This window comes from Macaca nemestrina, chromosome 18, assembly GCF_043159975.1.
Source record: "Macaca nemestrina isolate mMacNem1 chromosome 18, mMacNem.hap1, whole genome shotgun sequence".
In the NCBI taxonomy this organism is placed as follows: domain Eukaryota; kingdom Metazoa; phylum Chordata; class Mammalia; order Primates; family Cercopithecidae; genus Macaca; species Macaca nemestrina.
The window spans coordinates 71297054-71313436 of NC_092142.1; the positions used below are offsets into that span (position 1 = coordinate 71297054).

General features: G+C 45.4%; 2 protein-coding genes across 4 annotated transcripts in view; one reads left to right on the forward strand and one right to left on the reverse strand.

Annotated features, from left to right (window-relative positions):
- The window catches only part of LOC105491323 (thioredoxin like 4B), a 68888-nt gene that overhangs the window by 23385 nt on the left and 29120 nt on the right, over window positions 1–16383 (forward strand). The gene's annotated exons all lie outside the window — the stretch shown is intronic.
- On the reverse strand, window positions 11019–16088 carry H (haptoglobin). Its single transcript, XM_011757657.3, has 5 exons — window positions 15934–16088; window positions 14087–14169; window positions 13680–13781; window positions 12886–12960; window positions 11019–11951 (listed from the first exon to the last, which is right to left on the reverse strand). The coding sequence occupies exons 1-5, from the start codon at window positions 15978–15980 to the stop codon at window positions 11173–11175; spliced, it is 1086 nt and encodes a 361-aa protein (XP_011755959.3). The 5' UTR covers window positions 15981–16088; the 3' UTR covers window positions 11019–11172.

A 16383-nucleotide genomic window follows, 5' to 3' on the forward strand; every position in this document is an offset into this window, starting at 1 on the left:
AGGGACAATCTGGGCCTCTGGTCTACCATTCGCACAACCATAACAATCGCATTTGTTTAAAGTGCAGATGGAATATTTAATCCATTTTAGCCAAGCATTTGCATCTTGATATCCTGTCTCTAGAGCTATAGTCTGCTTTAAATTTTTTACCTTTACAACCGTTACTTTGGTTGGGTTGTTTTGGAGATGGCAGGAGGACGCTGGGCATTGGGGAGGGCATTGGATTCCAGTTGTTTCTCGCACTCTGGATATGGATTTTTTTTATTATTATTGTTAACCAGTGGTTTAGCTAACCTTAGAGATTTTTATGGGATTTTGTTTTGTAACATTTGCTCCTAATCCATACCGTTTGAATATAAAGGGTTCTTGGGCCATTGTTTGGGGATTATCTATAATTAGCAATGAGGGGTTACACTGCAGTGCCTTACAATTTGGTGGGGTGGGACCATGAATTAGTTGGAGTTTCTGTTTTAGTCCCCATAACTTATTTGAAAAAGGGGGCCTGGCTGTCCACCCTCCATACTGAGTGGTTTACACAACATCTGCCCAGTCACCACAGGGACTTTTTAAGGCTCTTTACTTATGCTTGGTTGACTCTTTATGGTATGGACATAGGTATTTATCTACATGAGACAGCTTCCTTTGAGCTTGCTTGTCTCCACACGGGATGACTGAAGAAGCATCAGACTGAAGGGTTAAAGGATGGTTAGCCCAAGTTACATTGATGACAAGATGACCTTCTGTTGAAAAGAGAAAATAAACAAGTGATTATTAAGCCCTTTTTAGAGTTAATTTGGTTGGGGTGACCCCTGGAGTGACGGTTTATGATTCTGGAGGTGGCAGTGCCTTTTTGACTTGGGTGTGATGAGTTCATCCTCTTTCTGCTGTTCAGACTGCAGTCTTAGTATTTAGGAGCACCAGGTAGGGTCCTTCCCAAGCTGGTTTGAGTTTCCCTTCCTTCCAGCCTTTTAAGAGGATGTGATCTCCAGGCTGACCCTGATGTGCTGGAAACTCCAGGGGTGGCACCTGTGCTAGGAGACCTTTAGTCTTAAGGGAAGAGAAAGTAGAGTATAGACCAAGTATATAATTTTTGAGGAACTGATCTTTTATTTTGAATGTAGGAATGTCAGCAGTGGAGTATAAATAGGGCAATCCATAGAGCTTCTCATAAGGGGAAAGGCCAATATCTCTCCGAGGAGGAGTTCGGATTCTTAACGAGGCAATAGGAAGAGGTTTAGTCCATGGCAATTGAGTGTCTAGAACTAATTTAGTTAAATGACTTTTTAGAGTCTGATTCATCCTTTCCACTCTTCCTGAGGACGAGGGATCTCAAGGGATATGGTATTTCCATTTTATGTCTAGTACCTGGGCTAACTTTTTAATGACATGTGCAGTGAAATGGGTTCCATTATCTGAATCAGTGTTTTCTATTAGTCCAAATCTGGGTACAGTGTTTTCAATTAATGCCTTACTGGTGGTTGCATTTGAGGGTGGGATAGTCTTTAGCCAGTGGGTAAAGTGGTCTCTTATTACTAATGAGTATTTTAAATGACCAATTGAGGGCATTTTAGTATAATTAATTGAACACTTTGAAATGCTCTTAGACCTGGATCTCTTTCTCCAAGGGGTCATTTTCTTAGAATCTGCTTATTGGTCTTTTTACATATTAAGCAACTGTCTGTAACTTGTTTGGCTAGAGTGTAAATTCTTATACATCCATAGACCCTGAGAACTGCATCGCACATGGCTTGGGGTCCCCAGTGTGTCCTCAGATGTAGTTGAGACTAGATCTCCCACCTAAGGGGCTTGGATAACATTTCTTTTTGGTCTGGTAACAGCCGTTTTCCTTCTGGTCTTCTCCGGCTCCTATCTTTATTAATTTTTCTTTTTCAATGGAAGAGAAAATGGGGATTGCAGTAGGGGAAGGAAAACAAGGAGTTAAGTGAAACATAGGCATTTTGGAGGAAACAGCAGCTTGTTTGGCTATCTGATCTGTTAGGTTATTTCCTCGACTTTCAAAAGAAAGGCTTTTCTGGTGTCCGGGGACATGGACAGTAGCTATTTCTTCTGGAAACTGAAGGTTATCCAGTACTTGGATGATTAACTCCTTATGAACAAGGTCATGGCCTTTACAATTAGTGAGGCCTCATTCAGTCCAAATTTTTCCAAATGTATGAGCCACTCCAAAGGCATACTTAGAATCAGTATAGATGGTTCCTTCCTGGTTTTGCAAGTACTTTAAGGCTTGGCTGAGTGCAAACAGTTCACAAGTTTGGGCAGACCAATTATTAGGCAATTTTCTTGACTCTATTCTTACACATAGAGACGTTCTCCATTGATTACTGAATACCCATTATGTCTTTTTCCCTCAATCACCTGGGAGGAACCATCTATAAATAAGTGACATCCTGTTTTGAAAGGGGTCTTTCCTAGATCTGGCCTGACTTTTGATTGGTAGTCAGTTAAATCTAGACATAGGTATTCTCTTTTTTTTTTTTTTTTTTTTTTTGAGACGGAGTCTGGCTCTGTCGCCTGGGCTAGAGTGCAGTGGCCGGATCTCAGCTCACTGCAAGCTCCGCCCCCCGGGTTTACGCCATTCTCCTGCCTCAGCCTCCCGAGCAGCTAGGACCACAGGCGCCCGCCGCCTCGCCCGGCTAGTTTTCTGTATTTTTTAGTAGAGACGGGGTTTCACCGTGTTCGCCAGGATGGTCTCGATCTCCTGACCTCGTGATCCGCCCGTCTCGGCCTCCCAAAGTGCTGGGATTACAGGCTTGAGCCACCGCGCCCAGCCAGGTATTCTCTTTTTAGGTTTGGGTTTTCCGTCAAGAAACCTGTTGGGTTGAGTGAATTATCAGTAGTTGAGGTTAAATCATCTTTTTTTAGTAGAATGGCCACATATTTTAAGACTCTGGAGTCAGTTAGCCACCTTCCTGCTTTTTTATTTAAAATAGGTCTAACTTGGTGGGGTGTGCTTATTGTTCATCTCTCCCCAAAGGTTAATTTTCTACTCTCTTCAACTAATACTGCTGTAGCTGCAACAGATTTGATGCACTGAGGCCATCCACAGGTCACTGGGTCCAACATTTTTGACAGGAAGGCCACAGGCTGCCAGCAGCCTCTGTGCTCTTGGGTAAGCATCCCTAAAGCTACCCCATTATTCACGCTGACAAACAGGTGAAATGGTTTTTCTAGGGAAAGTAAGGCTAGGGCAGGGATAGTTATACGCCTTTCTTTTAGCTCTTTGACCTGATTGACCTCTTTAGAAGTCCACAGGAGATGGTCAGGTTTTCCCTGGGCAAGTTTTTGGTATAAAAGTTTACTGTTTTGTGCATACGAGTTAATCCATAAGTGTCAGTATCCAACTAGCCCTAAAAATTTCCTGAGTTCCTCTTTAGTCTGAGGCAAGGGTAAGGACACAATTCCTTCAACCCGTTCAGGCCCTATCCTTCACTTGCCTGCACTTATTAAGTGGCCTAAATATTTAACTTCAGGCTCCATATACTGAAGCTTTCCCTTTGAGACCCATAACCCCTCAAACTGCAGATGGTTAAAAATACATGTAGAGAAGCCAGCTACTTTCTCTATATCCTCACCAGATATGAGAATATCATCAACATATTGAAGCAGGCATAATTGTTTTGGAACAGAAACTTTTTCTAGTACTTGTTCTAAAATTTGACCAAAAAGGTTGGGTGAATCCATGAACCCTTGAGGCAAGACTGTCCATTGATACCATTGTTTTCACCCTGATGGGACCTTCCCACTCAAAAGCAAATATGTCTCGACTATCTTCAGCCAAGGGACATGCCCAAAAGGCATCCTTTAAATCTATTGCAGTAAACCATTAATGATTATATGGAATTTTGCTGAGAATGGTGTAAGGATTGGGACAACGGGATGAGTGGTCTGGACTATTTGATTAATGGCCCTGAGATCTTGCACCAGCCGGTATGACCCATCTGATTTCTTGGCAGGCAGTATCGGGGTGTTATAAGGAGACACACAGGGTTCAAGAAACCCATCATTAATGAGACTTTCAGTTATAGGTTTTAGCCCTAGCATGCCCTCTAAGGGAATGGGGAATTGCTTCCTCCTCACTACTTCCTGGGAGCTGGAGGGAGGCGGTTTAGCTTGATGGGGATTGGGAGAATTGGAAGCTTTCGTTGGTTTTCTTCCCTTGACCAGGCATCAGGATGAATGTATTTCTCATCTGCAGTGGTGAATAAGTTTAATGAGGTAAGGAATCCCTTTGGGCTAACTTGTAGGCTTATGCCTAACTTTAACATTAAGTCTCTTCCTAACAAACTAGTTCCCGCTTCAGGTATTAACAAGAATTGAACCTGGGTTGTTCAGTCTTGGTACTTGACTTCTGTATTTTCTAAGATTCTCGCCTTAAATCCTTCCCCTTTTATCCCAGAGACTGTAAGTTCTTCTGAAGAGCAGGTGGTATTAGATGAGGGGAAACAAACAGAGGAACGGGCCGCCCTGAATCGACCAAAAATGTGATAAGCTCATGTATAGGTCCCACCTCCAAATGTATCAAGGGCTCCTGGTAGGACTCAGGATAAAATAGACAGAGCCCCTGACTTCCCTATTCCTCTTCAGAGGTCATGAGTGGAAGGGCTTCTCTCTCCTTTTCTTATTCGGGATATTCTCTTTTGAAGTGGCCCATCCTTCCACATTTGTAACACCTATCTTGTCCTTCCCCTCTCTCGGTTTTGGGATTTTTTTGGTGTTGCTTTTCTATGCTCTTTAGGGGGCCTGGGAAATGTAGACTTGGGTCCTCTACCTGAAGGTTTGGATTCTCTAAACTGGGTTTCGGAGGCTTAGGACCTTTTACAGTTTCTGGCTCCCTGGAAGCCTCATTTAGTAGTATATGGGTTTGGAGCCACCTGCTGGAAAGTAGATAACATCAGTTTTGCCTTCTATTTTTGTTTTTCCCTGTCCCTCCTCACGTACACCTTTTGAGCTTCTCTGAGAAGTTCGCTTAGAGGTTGGTTTTCCCAGTCCTCCAATTTTTATAACTTTTTTGAAATGTCTGGCCAGCTTTTAGTGACAAAATAGATCTTTAACATCTTTTGCCCAAGGGGATCTTCTAAATTCAGACCTGTATATTGCTTCATTTGTTCCTTTAGTCTGTCTAGGAATCTTTTAGGCCCCTTATCTTTCTCCCGTTGTATATCAAATGCTTTAGAGAGCTTTTGAGTTCAGGGTATGAATTCCCTGATTCCTTTTATTATTATTTTCCTTAGGTCCTGCATGTTTTCTCGGTGGGCTGCATTGTTATTGTCCCACCAGGAGTCTTGGGCAGGAAATTTTGGGTCCGCAGTAGGAAGGTTTTGACCGGGAGGGTGTTCACATTCCCAAATTGCCACAGCAGCCCTACAGATCATGCTTCTTTCCTCCCCTGAAAAGAGGATGCCTAGGATAGACATTTGCTCGACCCAGGTGTTTAACTGCGGTCCTAAGAATTGATCAACTTGATCTGCCACATCATAGGGGTCATTGAGCAGTGGCTTAAGTTCTTTCTTCAGACCTCAGACTTCTGAACTAGTCAAGGGAGCATTTACAAAACCAGTGACTTCCCCTCCTTGTGGTACCCCTTTTAAAGGGAGGAAAGTTACAGCTGACTCCTTAGATGTGGAAAGAAAAGGGAAGTTCTGAATGTTCTTTTTACACTGCTTTATTTCATGTTGGAGCCTTTTTAAGGAAGGATATTTACGTTGGCAGTGAACAGGCTTTTGGGACGACTGCCCCTGAGAGTCAGGGTTGTAAGCCAGGGGAACATCATGAGTTGGGGAAGAATCTGGGATGGGATCTGGGGCAGTGGCAGCTGCCTGAGGAGTGGGGGTGGTTAGGATTAGGGGCAGTAAGTGGAAGAAGACAGTCTAAGGGATCCCATGTGCTGACTTTAGGTGTGGGAGTCGGCTTGTCTGACTTCTCAATTTGAGATGCCGTATTGGGTTCCTCCCTAGTTGTCTTTAAGGGAAAGAGGAAGACAGGTCCCTGCCTCCAACAATGAGCATAGTCTAGTTCTTCTTGAGAAACCGGACTTTTATCATTAACATATCGGATTAGGAGTTGACACATTACATCCTCATTTGACCCATATGTTGGCCAGAAGATTGAGGGTTTGAGGATGGAACCTTGGGTCCAAATGAAGCAGCAATATTTTATCATTTGCTGCTGCTTCTTAGGCTTAGTCCTCTCATTATCTTTCCAATATTTTAACATGAAACCTAGGGGACTATCAGGGGGTATATCCTTGTTACTATTTTTATCCTTCTTACTCTCCGTCTTTCTTGGGGTGTTTCCTATATTGGGTCTTAGCTAGGCTCAATCCCTCATATTAGGGATTTCTTGCCTACTAGAGGCTTGCTGTGGCTCAGTCCCTCATATTAGGGATTTTTTTTTTCTATCTGGAGCTTTCTGTGGCTCAATCCCTCGTATTAGGGATTTCTTGCCTATCTTTTAGCCCCACCTCGTGGAGGCTCTTCACACTCTTCTCTTTTCACTTCATCCACTCTGCCCGCTTTCCTCCTGGGAATTTCAAGGCCCGCTTAGCACTGGCAGGACTATAACCCCAACGTCAGGATCCTTCCGAGAAGGCTAAGCCATATGAGGCAACCGCGGATCCGAAGATTGGATTCATTCACTCTGCAGAGCAGTAGCGCTTGTTACCATTCACGGACTTTCAACCACCAGAATGTAATGACCACCAAGGAAGTACTTTGTCACTCCTGCGACATTTGTTAGCTTGGTCTGCGCACAGAGTTACCTGGTCGCCATGGTGTTGCAAGCCTTTTTCTCCCGGCATTGTTGAGAGTCAGGTTATTCATCACACAGGGTGGGTCTCAATTCCTTACTCGTGAGGCCACTGCAACAAGGCAGCAGGACATGTCTCCTCAGGAGAGGTGATCAAAGACCCTTTCCCAGAGGAGAATGTTTTCACCATATGGACCACCAAATTTGTTGGAAACAAATGCTCAGTGCTGCCAAGAAGAACTAGCACTGAGACAAAGGACAAAAGGTCTCTCAGCAAGGCAAATTTACTTTTGCAGAAGAGTTCCTGATGAGTCCAGTTGCCACAAGAGCACCCCGAACAAAGGAAAGCAGAGGTCTTTATCTCTAACGCAGCTTGTCCCTGCTACTGTGTCCTGCCTCCATTGACTGGAGTTGTACCGCACGATCTAAGCTGAACCCGGTTGGCTAACTTGAAAAGTGCGGGAATGCGGTTACACTGTTGGGAAGGCAGGAAGATCAGTTTTGGTGGGAGAAGCCGTTCCCATGAGAGGGGTAATTCACAGAGTGGGTAGCAGATGTGGAATGTGGGCTATCTAGATAAGGATTGGCAGGAAGGTTGTTTACCAGGGCAGGCGGAACAGAGAGTAAGGAAGTCTGGCCCTGAAAGCAGGGAACAAAGGACAAGGAAACTTAAGCAGGCTAAACTTTTGAAGAAGAATTTCTTACTGTACTTAACAATAATTTTAAACACTTATGTGGTTATTTCTAGTATTTTATGATAATTCACCTTTAGGAAATGGTATCTCAAACCCCAAAATGCCAGAAGGTTACCTGGAAGAGAATTGGTGTCTGAAAGCAGGACTGTAGCCGTGGGCATTGACGCACAGGTGCCGTCTGCCAGTTCACCTCTTACTAACAGATGCCAACTGTTCAGGCACTATTTGCTTCTATTAAAATAGTGTCTAGGCAGGGCACGGTGGCTCACGCCTGTAATCGCAGTACTTTGGAAGCCCAAGACAGGCGGATCATGAGATCAAGAGATTGAGATCATCTTGGCCAGCATGGTGGAACCTCATCTCTACTAAAAATACAAAAATTAGCTGGGCATGGCCGGGCACTGTGGCTCACGCCTGTAATCCCAGCACTTTGCGAGGCTGAGGCGGGCAGATCACAAGCTCAGGAGATTGAGACCATCCTGGTTAACACAGTGAAACCCCATCTCTACTAAAAATACAAAAAATTAGCCGGGAGTGATGGTGGGCACCTGTAGTCCCAGCTACTTGGGAGGCTGAGGCAGGAGAACGGCGTAAACCCGGGAGGCGGAGCGTGCAGTGAGCTGAGATCACGCCACTGCACTCCAGCCTGGGTGATGCAGTGAGACTCCGTCTCAAAAAATAAATGAATAAATAAATAAAATAAAAATTAGCTGGGCATGGTGGCACACGCCTGTAGTCCTAGCTACTCGGGAGGCTGAGGCAGGAGAATTGCTTGAACCAGGGAGGTGGAGGTTGCAATGAGCTGAGATCGCGCCACTGCACTCCATCCGGGTAACAGAGCGAGAATCCTTCTTTAAAAAAAAAAAGTTTCTAGTCTTATTATTTCAACATTTCAAAAAGTCTTTGTAGTGTTTAAGATCTAAGTGTCTTAATTAGATGTATCCCAGGTACTAGCGTATATCCCAGGTACTAGTCAATTAATTGTGTCATTCAAATGTGTTGCTACTAGTGTTTCTTATGATACATTTTTAAAGAGGAAAATGTCTGCTAATAAATATATTCAGAATGCCAGGAAGCCTACCACAGGAGCTGATGACATCCCCTACAAAGACAAAAATGTAACCTCAAGGAAAAAGACACTCCTGAGAGTAAATCTCATCTCCTGGGAAAGACAGCACTGTCTTCTATGGATGCAGAAAAGGAGAAGATTTAACACACTAAGCCCTTTAGTTCACTATAATTTAGCCCATTTCCCCTGTTTCTTTGTTCTATTTCTGCTTCTCTACCGATGTACGCAAAGAAGACTGAAATAAAGAACCAGAGGAAAGCTTTGCAGGAGAGAACGCTGTGGACCCACCTCATCTTGGTTGGTCTTGCCTCTGGAAGAGCAGTGCTGTGGGCATCTCCTGGTCTTTTTATGCTGCCACCAGCTCACCTCTCCCCCTTCTCCATTTCGTAATTCCTGTGTCTACATAACTTTGGCCCTGACAAGGTCACTATCTTTTCCAGTAACAAAACCACAAACATTACCCCTATTAAGAGTTGAGCTCTTGATTCACACTTGATTTTCCTGTGGTGGTCTTTTTTTTTTTCTTTTTTTTCTTTTTTCTTTTTTTTTTTTTTGAGACACAGTTTCACTCTTGTTGCCCAGGCTGGAGTACAACAGCATGCTCTCAGCTCACCACAACTTCCACCTCTGAGGTTCAAGCAATTCTCCTGCCTCAGCCTCCCGAGTAGCTTGGATTACAGGCATATGCCACCATGTCTGGCTAATTTTTTGTATTTTTAGTAAAGACGAGGTTTCTCCATGTTGCTCTGACTGGTCTCAAACTCCCAACCTGAAGTGATCCGCCCGCCTCAGCCTACCAAAGTGTTGGGATTACAGGCGTGAGATACCGAGCCCAGAACCCTCCTGAGGGCTTTTGATCATCTTTCTCTCAAGTCCTGATTTGTATTTTTGATCCTATCTTAGTTGCTTTCCATTCCACAAGTATTTATTAAGTGCCTGCTGTATGCCGTATCCTATGCTCACAGCTACATAAGTACAGATGGCTCCTTAGAGGAGGCAGTGTCTGCGTGTTGAAGGAGAGTAGGAGGTGTTTATACAGCAAGGGGAAGGGAATTTCAGCAGAGGGGCCCCAAGAAAATAAAACCCAGGGGCTGGCGACGGCCAGATGTGTCAGAGAACAACATGGAGTTTGGTGTTGCAGAAGCCCACAGGCTGGGCCAGGAGGTGGTGCTGGGGAGGAAGGCAGAGAAGATGAGCGATCAAGAGAATGCCACAGCGTTTCTCTTACTGTTATTTTACCAGAGCCACTTACTTAATACGATCAGACAATTGTTTAAGAAAACTGGGGAATAGCTTGTTCTTCCAAGAAACTTGGTGCTGAAGAGAACTACAAGAGGAAAAGGTGTAAGTGACTGTGTTCTGAGAGGCTTTTTTTTAAGAGGTATATTATTTTCCAGTTTGTGGCTATTATGTCTTTCACAGATTCTAGAATATAGGTGTGTGTCTTATTGGCCTACTAGCGCTAACCTGTTGAAGTTTATTGATGAATCTGCAGGGTGCCTGTGAGAAGAGCTTCAGAGAGATGGCCAGACCCTGGTGAGAGAGAGTGACATCAGTGTCGTTTTACACCCTGCAAAGGAGGGGCCGTGTTTTGGCATAAGAAGAAGGCACAGTGGTGATTGGTCAGGGTATTGAAGGCTTATAGCAAGAAAAAATTCATTAGAACAGCTTCTGTTTATCAGAGTTCCAGAACCTTTCTTCTGGGAGACCATTGATAGCGTGACCTGCCATCAGGAGAGGAGGCTCAGCCAGCTTGCATTTGATTCCTGGTGAAAGGTGGGTTTGTTCCAAGTAGGAAAAGCAGCTTGTACTGAGGCAGGGACTCTACCTCCCACTCTTTACAGAGTCCCGGAAGGTTATTGCTGATAGGGACATTAGCCATTGCCTGGCTCAAGTCCTTCATGGAAGAGACCAGGAACTGATGGCCAGGAAGCCTAAATTACGTAGCAAATGTATGGACCAATCTGTGATTTGCACTCAGCAAGTCCAGAGATCCTGCCTTTACATCATTGTCTTTTGTTTTCCAGAGTGCTGGTAGGTTAGATCCCAAACTCTGAAGTACTGTCTGTGTCAAAACACTTTCTCCCCATCCCACTTTGAACTAGCCTCTTCCTCAGCAGGCCACGCCTTTTCTCCTAATTCACTTTGAAGAGGCAACAGCATGCAGTGAAAAGAGCTCTGAATTTGTATCAAACAGGGCTGGGTTCAAAGTTCTGCTTCATTGTTTCATGGCTATGTAATCTTAAGCAACTCACTTACCATCTCTGAGTCTCTGTTTCCTTCTCTGTAACACAAGGACAACAGTTGCCTTTCTGGGGCCTAGCATTCAATAGGCACTCAGTCAGTGAGCATGATTCCCTAAGGTGGAAGAGTTTGTATCACCTTCGGGATTTCCAGTGGGTTTGGGGTGTTCTCTTCCATAATCCCAGTAGACTCTATACCTTCTGGCTACCCTGGACCATAAAGGAGCAAATAAAAAAGACTCAAGATTGTCAAAAGAAAGCTCTTTATTGATTGACTCAGCAATGCAGGGCTGGCACCCATCAGCTTCAAACCACATCTTATCCCGTCCATTCCCGTCCACTTTGCCCTCTTCCAGGCTGGAATCTTGCTTTCAGGCAAGGGCCTCTGGCCAGCTTTGCATTAGTTCTCGGCTATGGTTTTCTGAACCCAGTCCTGGATGGAAGTCGCCTTCACATACACACCATACTCAGCCACACCACAGCTCTTATCAAAGCTTAGGATCCCAGCCGCATACCAGGTGTTCTTCTCCAGGTCGTGAACGGCAAAGGCACTGCCCGCATCGCCATAGCAGGTGTCTTCCTGGTACTTAGACATGCCGGCACAGAAGGTGTGTTCATTCAGTATGGGCTGCTCCCCTACAGGGCTCTTCGGTGTCTTCTTTTCGGGGACTGTGCTGCCTTCATAGTGCTTTATGCAATTGTATTGGTCAGCCACAGGCAGCATGACATACTTCAGATGGTCAGTAAATTTAAAATTGGCATTTCGCCCCCAGCCAGACACGTAACCCACACGCCCTACTTCTGCATAATCCTTTGAAGGTAGGCAGATGGGCATCACTCTCTCATTAACAGGCACCTTCTGTTTGAGTTTGATGAGCCCAATATCTACCTGGGAGTAGTTAGGGTGTAGAACCACCTTCTCAATCTCTACAAGCTGCTTTTTCCCCACATAGAGTGTTAAAGTAGGGGCAATGTCTTTCGCTGTTGCATTTTCTGAATGGTTCAGGAAGAGATTTTTAGCCGTGGTCAGCAGCCATTGTTCATTGATCAGCGTGGCCCCTGTGGTGAGATTATGGCGGGAAACCATCTTAGCCTGCCAGGGAAAGCTGCCTTTGGCATCCAGGTGTCCACCCAGGATCCGCTGCACTGCATCTGCCGGATTCTTGGGCTTCCCACATACTGTCAAGGAGAGCAAGACACTCGTGAGTGGAAATGTGCAAGAGCCTTTCCATCTGAGAAAGAGGGGTAAAAGCATGGGCGGCTGTCACTGCTGCGTAAACTAGAAAGAATTAAATGCTTTGCCCTTACCGCCTGCTCATCTCATTCCCAATAGTTGCAGTTTTAAAATAATTCTGTTTTTTTAATTGTTTACATTACAAAAAGCTCTATTTCCCACTTTTCTAACAAAGGAAATGGGAAATACTGAGATTTTTGAGCCCTGGCTGGTGAACTGTATTATATTTAAACAATTATCCCAACAAAGGAATTTCCACAATTCCCTGAAATTCATTGAAAGGGCTAGGAGCTACAATAATTCATTCTCTCTGAAGAAAGAGGAATCTAGAGCATCATTGACTGGAGCTCAGATTTTGTAGATAGTGCAGTTATCATGAGGCAGGTTGGCAGTTCCACACCAGTAAGAGCCGAAGAGACTGGGCCTTTGCCTCTGGTTCCGAGAAGGAAAGGAGAGAACAACAGCTCCTGCTAATAACGAGAAGCAGCAGTCCCAGCCCACGTCCAACCTCCTTCTAGGCTTCCATGGATTAAGATTGTATGTTATCCCTTGACTTGTTCTCCCTGGAGCTTGCTTCTCTTTAGACCCAGGGCTCTCTAGCAGGTTCTCTGTATGCACAGGCTCTCCTGATCTGTGGGCAGTGTAGACAGTGGATTCAGCCAGTGCCCTTCAGGCCCCAATGATCAAGACCCTTAGACCCTTAGTGACCCTTAGGGAGTTACCACCTAACTGCTTAAGTCTCTCCCTGGCCAGCTACGGTTCTCCCACATCCCTCCTCTTGGCTCTTGTGTGCTCAGAGGAAGCCGCACTGGAAGGCTGTGCCTCTAGGACGTTCCCACCCAGAAGTCTGACTGCACTGGTAAAGTGCTCAGCACCCACCTGCTTCACATTCAGGAAGTTTATCTCCAACAGCCTTATTTGTCCACTGCTTCTCATTGTTTAAGGTGTACACTCCTGAAACAAAAGGCAAGAAATGAGCCAAAGGCAAAGTCAAGTCTGCACCCAGAGCAGAGTGAGAAGGCATTTAAAGAGAAGAATTAAAAGGAAGAGGAAAAGGGGACAAATAGGAAGGGGAAAAGGAGAGAGAACATGAGGAGGAGGGAAAGAGTGCTGTGCTGGAAACTTAAGTGCGTGGACTCCATTACGCCCAGCAGAACACACTGTGGTCATGTTGGTCACAGCCAGGCAGCACACGGAGGGCTCGGGGTTCAAATCCTGACTGCGTCTTACAGGCTGCCTGAATTTGGGCAAGAGACTCAACCTGTCTGTGCCTCCGTTTCCTTATCAGCAAAGTGAGAACAATAACCTCTATTCAGAGGGATACTGTGAGGACTAAGTGAGTAAATAAATATGAAGCACTTAGAGCAGTGCCAGGACAGCAGGACTCACTAGGTGGGGGTGACCTATTGTCATCAGTGTTCCTCCTTTTCCCACATCTCCCGCTGGAGATGGAAATCTGACTCTGAGATAGGTAGGCTGCATGGCATGGCCTCCCCTTAACAAAACAGAAAACTTGAGGCTGACAAAAGTTCGTCTGCCCAAAGGGCCACAGCTACTGACAACAAAAGGCTTATTAGAATCTAAATCTCCTGGCTCCAAGGAGAGCAATGACCTTTCTGGCGAATCACCCCAGCACCGTCCATAGGGCATAGAGACAGTTGTCCACGTCTTACCATCTCCTTCTGTGCGCAGCCTGTAGTAGTTCTTACACTGGTAGCGAACCGAGTGCTCCACGTAGCCATTTGCGATCATGGGGGGCTTTGGGCAGCCGTCATCTGCAAAGAGAGAGAAGCAAGAGAGTTTACTATTTGGAAATTGTTCCCAGTGAACCATGAAAAGTCAGATGAGTGGAAGCTGCTCTGCACATCAATCTCCTTCCACCCTGAATAGAAGCCAACGGAAGCACAAGCTCCCCTCATTTCTGGCAGGAACCCCAATGTTCTTCACGGTCCTGAAAGCCCAGAGGTCAAGATAAGAAGGGGCAGCTGGGTGTTCTCAGAGAGAGAGCGCAGACCCGAGAGGGTCAGAGGGGGATGCGGCGGCGCCCGGGATGCACGCTCCTACCCAACCAAAGACTGACCTGCGATATCCGTGACATCGTTGCCTGAGTCCACTGCAAAAAGCTGTCCCCAGAGCAGGAGGGCAACAACAGCTCCCAGAGCACTGCAGAGAGAAGACAGGAAGGAGTGGAAAGCTGGTCTCCTTGCTTCACAACACATGCATGCATCCACACACACATGTGTGTACCCACACACACGCACACATGCCTACACACACACTCCTCCCACTTAGCAGCCAGAAAGAAAATCGATATATGGATGTGTTAGGACCAAGAAGTTACCCCCACCCCCGCAGACACATGCTTTAGCAGCTTCTGAGCGTGCCAAGCTTCCAGCAAGCTCTGTCCTGCTGGGAATTCTGCAGAAGCTTCAGAGAGGGATAGGAAGGCACGTGGGTGTGGGGCGAGTAGGGGCTCAGTTTCTGGCTGCATTCAGGAAAGTACATTGGCAATAATAGAGGAGCCCTCCAGGAAAGAGAAACCTCCCTCAGGCACACCAAAGATACTGGTAATAAAATGTAGATAACTCAGAGATGGGAACTTAGGACTTTTTATGCTATTCCTCTACTTCTTGATATTTTCCATAATAAAAGTTTCCTTAAATACACAATTTTTTTTTTTTGAGATGGAGTCTTGCTCTGTCACCCAGGCTGGAGTGCAGTGGCATGATCTTGTCTCACTGCAAGCTCCGCCTCCCGAGTTCACGCCGTTCTCCTGCCTCAGCCTCCTGGGTAGCTGGGACTACAGGCACCTGCCACCATGCCCGGCTAATTTTTTGTAATTTTAGTACAGATGCGGTTTCACTGTGTTAGCCAGGAGGGTCTGATCTCCTGACCTTGTGAGTCACTGCGCCCGGCCTCCTTAAATATATACTTTTAAACATATGGTTATTTCTAGTATTTTATGATAGTTCATCTTTAGGAAATGGTATCTCAAACCCCAAAATGCCAGAAGGTTACCTGGAAGAGAACTGGTGTCCAAAAGCAGGACTGTGGCCATGGGCATTGACGCACAGGTGCCATCTGCCAGTTCACCATCTCGCTAACAGATGCTGACCATTCAGGCACTAATGCTTCTATTAAAATAGTTTCTAGGCCGGATGTGGTGGCTCATGCCTGTAATCCCAAAACCTTGGGAGGCCGAGGCAGCCAGATCACGAGGTCAAGAAATCGAGATCATCCTGGCCAACATGGTGAAACCCCATCTCTACTAAAAATACAAAAATTAGGTGGACATAGTGGCGCACACCTGTAGTCCTAGCTACTCGGGAGGCTGAGGCAGGAGAATCACTTGAACCCAGGAGGCAGAGGTTGCAGTGAGCCGAGATCGCACCACTGCACTCCAGCCTGGTGACAGAGCGAGAATCCTTAAAAAAAAAAAAAAAAAATCTAGTCTTATTATTTCAACATTTCAAAAAGTCTTTATTTTTATAAGATCTAAGTGCCTTAATTAGTTGTATCCCAGGTACTAGTGTATATCCCAGGTACTAGTCAATTAATGTGTCATTCAAATGTGTTACAATTAGTCTTTCTTATTATACATTTTTAAAGAGGAAAATATCTGCTAATTAATATACTCAGAATGCCAGGAAGCCTACCACAGGAGCTGATGACATCCCGTACAAAGACAAAAATGTAACCTCAAGGAAAAAGACACTCCTGAGAGTAAATCTCATCTCCTGGGAAAGACAGCACTGTCTTCTATGGATGCAGAAAAGGAGAAGATTTAACACACTAAGCCCTTTAATTCACTATAATTTAGCCCATTTGCCCGTTTCTTTGTTCTATTTCTGCATCTCTACCAATGTACGCAAAGAAGACTGAAATAAAGAACCAGAGGAAAGGCAGGAGGGAAAGCTGTGGACCCACCTCATCTTGGTTGGTCTTGCCTCTGGAAGAGCAGTGCTGTGGGGCATCTGCTGGTCTTTTTATGCTGCCACCAGCTCACCTCTCCCCCTTCTCCATTTCGTAATTCCTGTATCTACATAACTTTGGCCCTGGTAAGGTCACTATCTTTTCCAGTAACAAAACCACAAACAATACCCCTGTTAAGAGCTGAGCTCTTGCTTCACACTTGATTTTCCTGTGGTGTTCTATTACAAACCCCGAAGAAACCTGGCACCTCTGTGACCCATGAACCTGCCAAAGTATTTCCCGAAATCAGCAACTGAGCACGACAGGGCAGCAGCAGGAGCCATCAGTCTCTTTATCTTGGAGGATTTTCACGCTGTAGAAGGCCTTACTTTGAGTTGTTTTAAACCCATTGTAGACATTTCTGCAACCTAGCTTAGATGGGGCTCTAAAGAAAGAATTCCCTTT

Excerpts from the sequence above, each read along its gene's own strand:
- H (XM_011757657.3), bottom strand. The coding sequence starts at position 15,980 with ATGCCCCACAGCACTGCTCTTCCAGAGGCAAGACCAACCAAGATGAG. Across the intron at positions 14,170-15,933 it reads GCAAGACCAACCAAGATGAG|TGCTCTGGGAGCTGTTGTTG; the intron begins GTGGGTCCACAG and ends TTCTCTCTGCAG. Across the intron at positions 11,952-12,885 it reads ACTTCCTGAATGTGAAGCAG|TATGTGGGAAGCCCAAGAAT; the intron begins GTGGGTGCTGAG and ends TCTCCTTGACAG.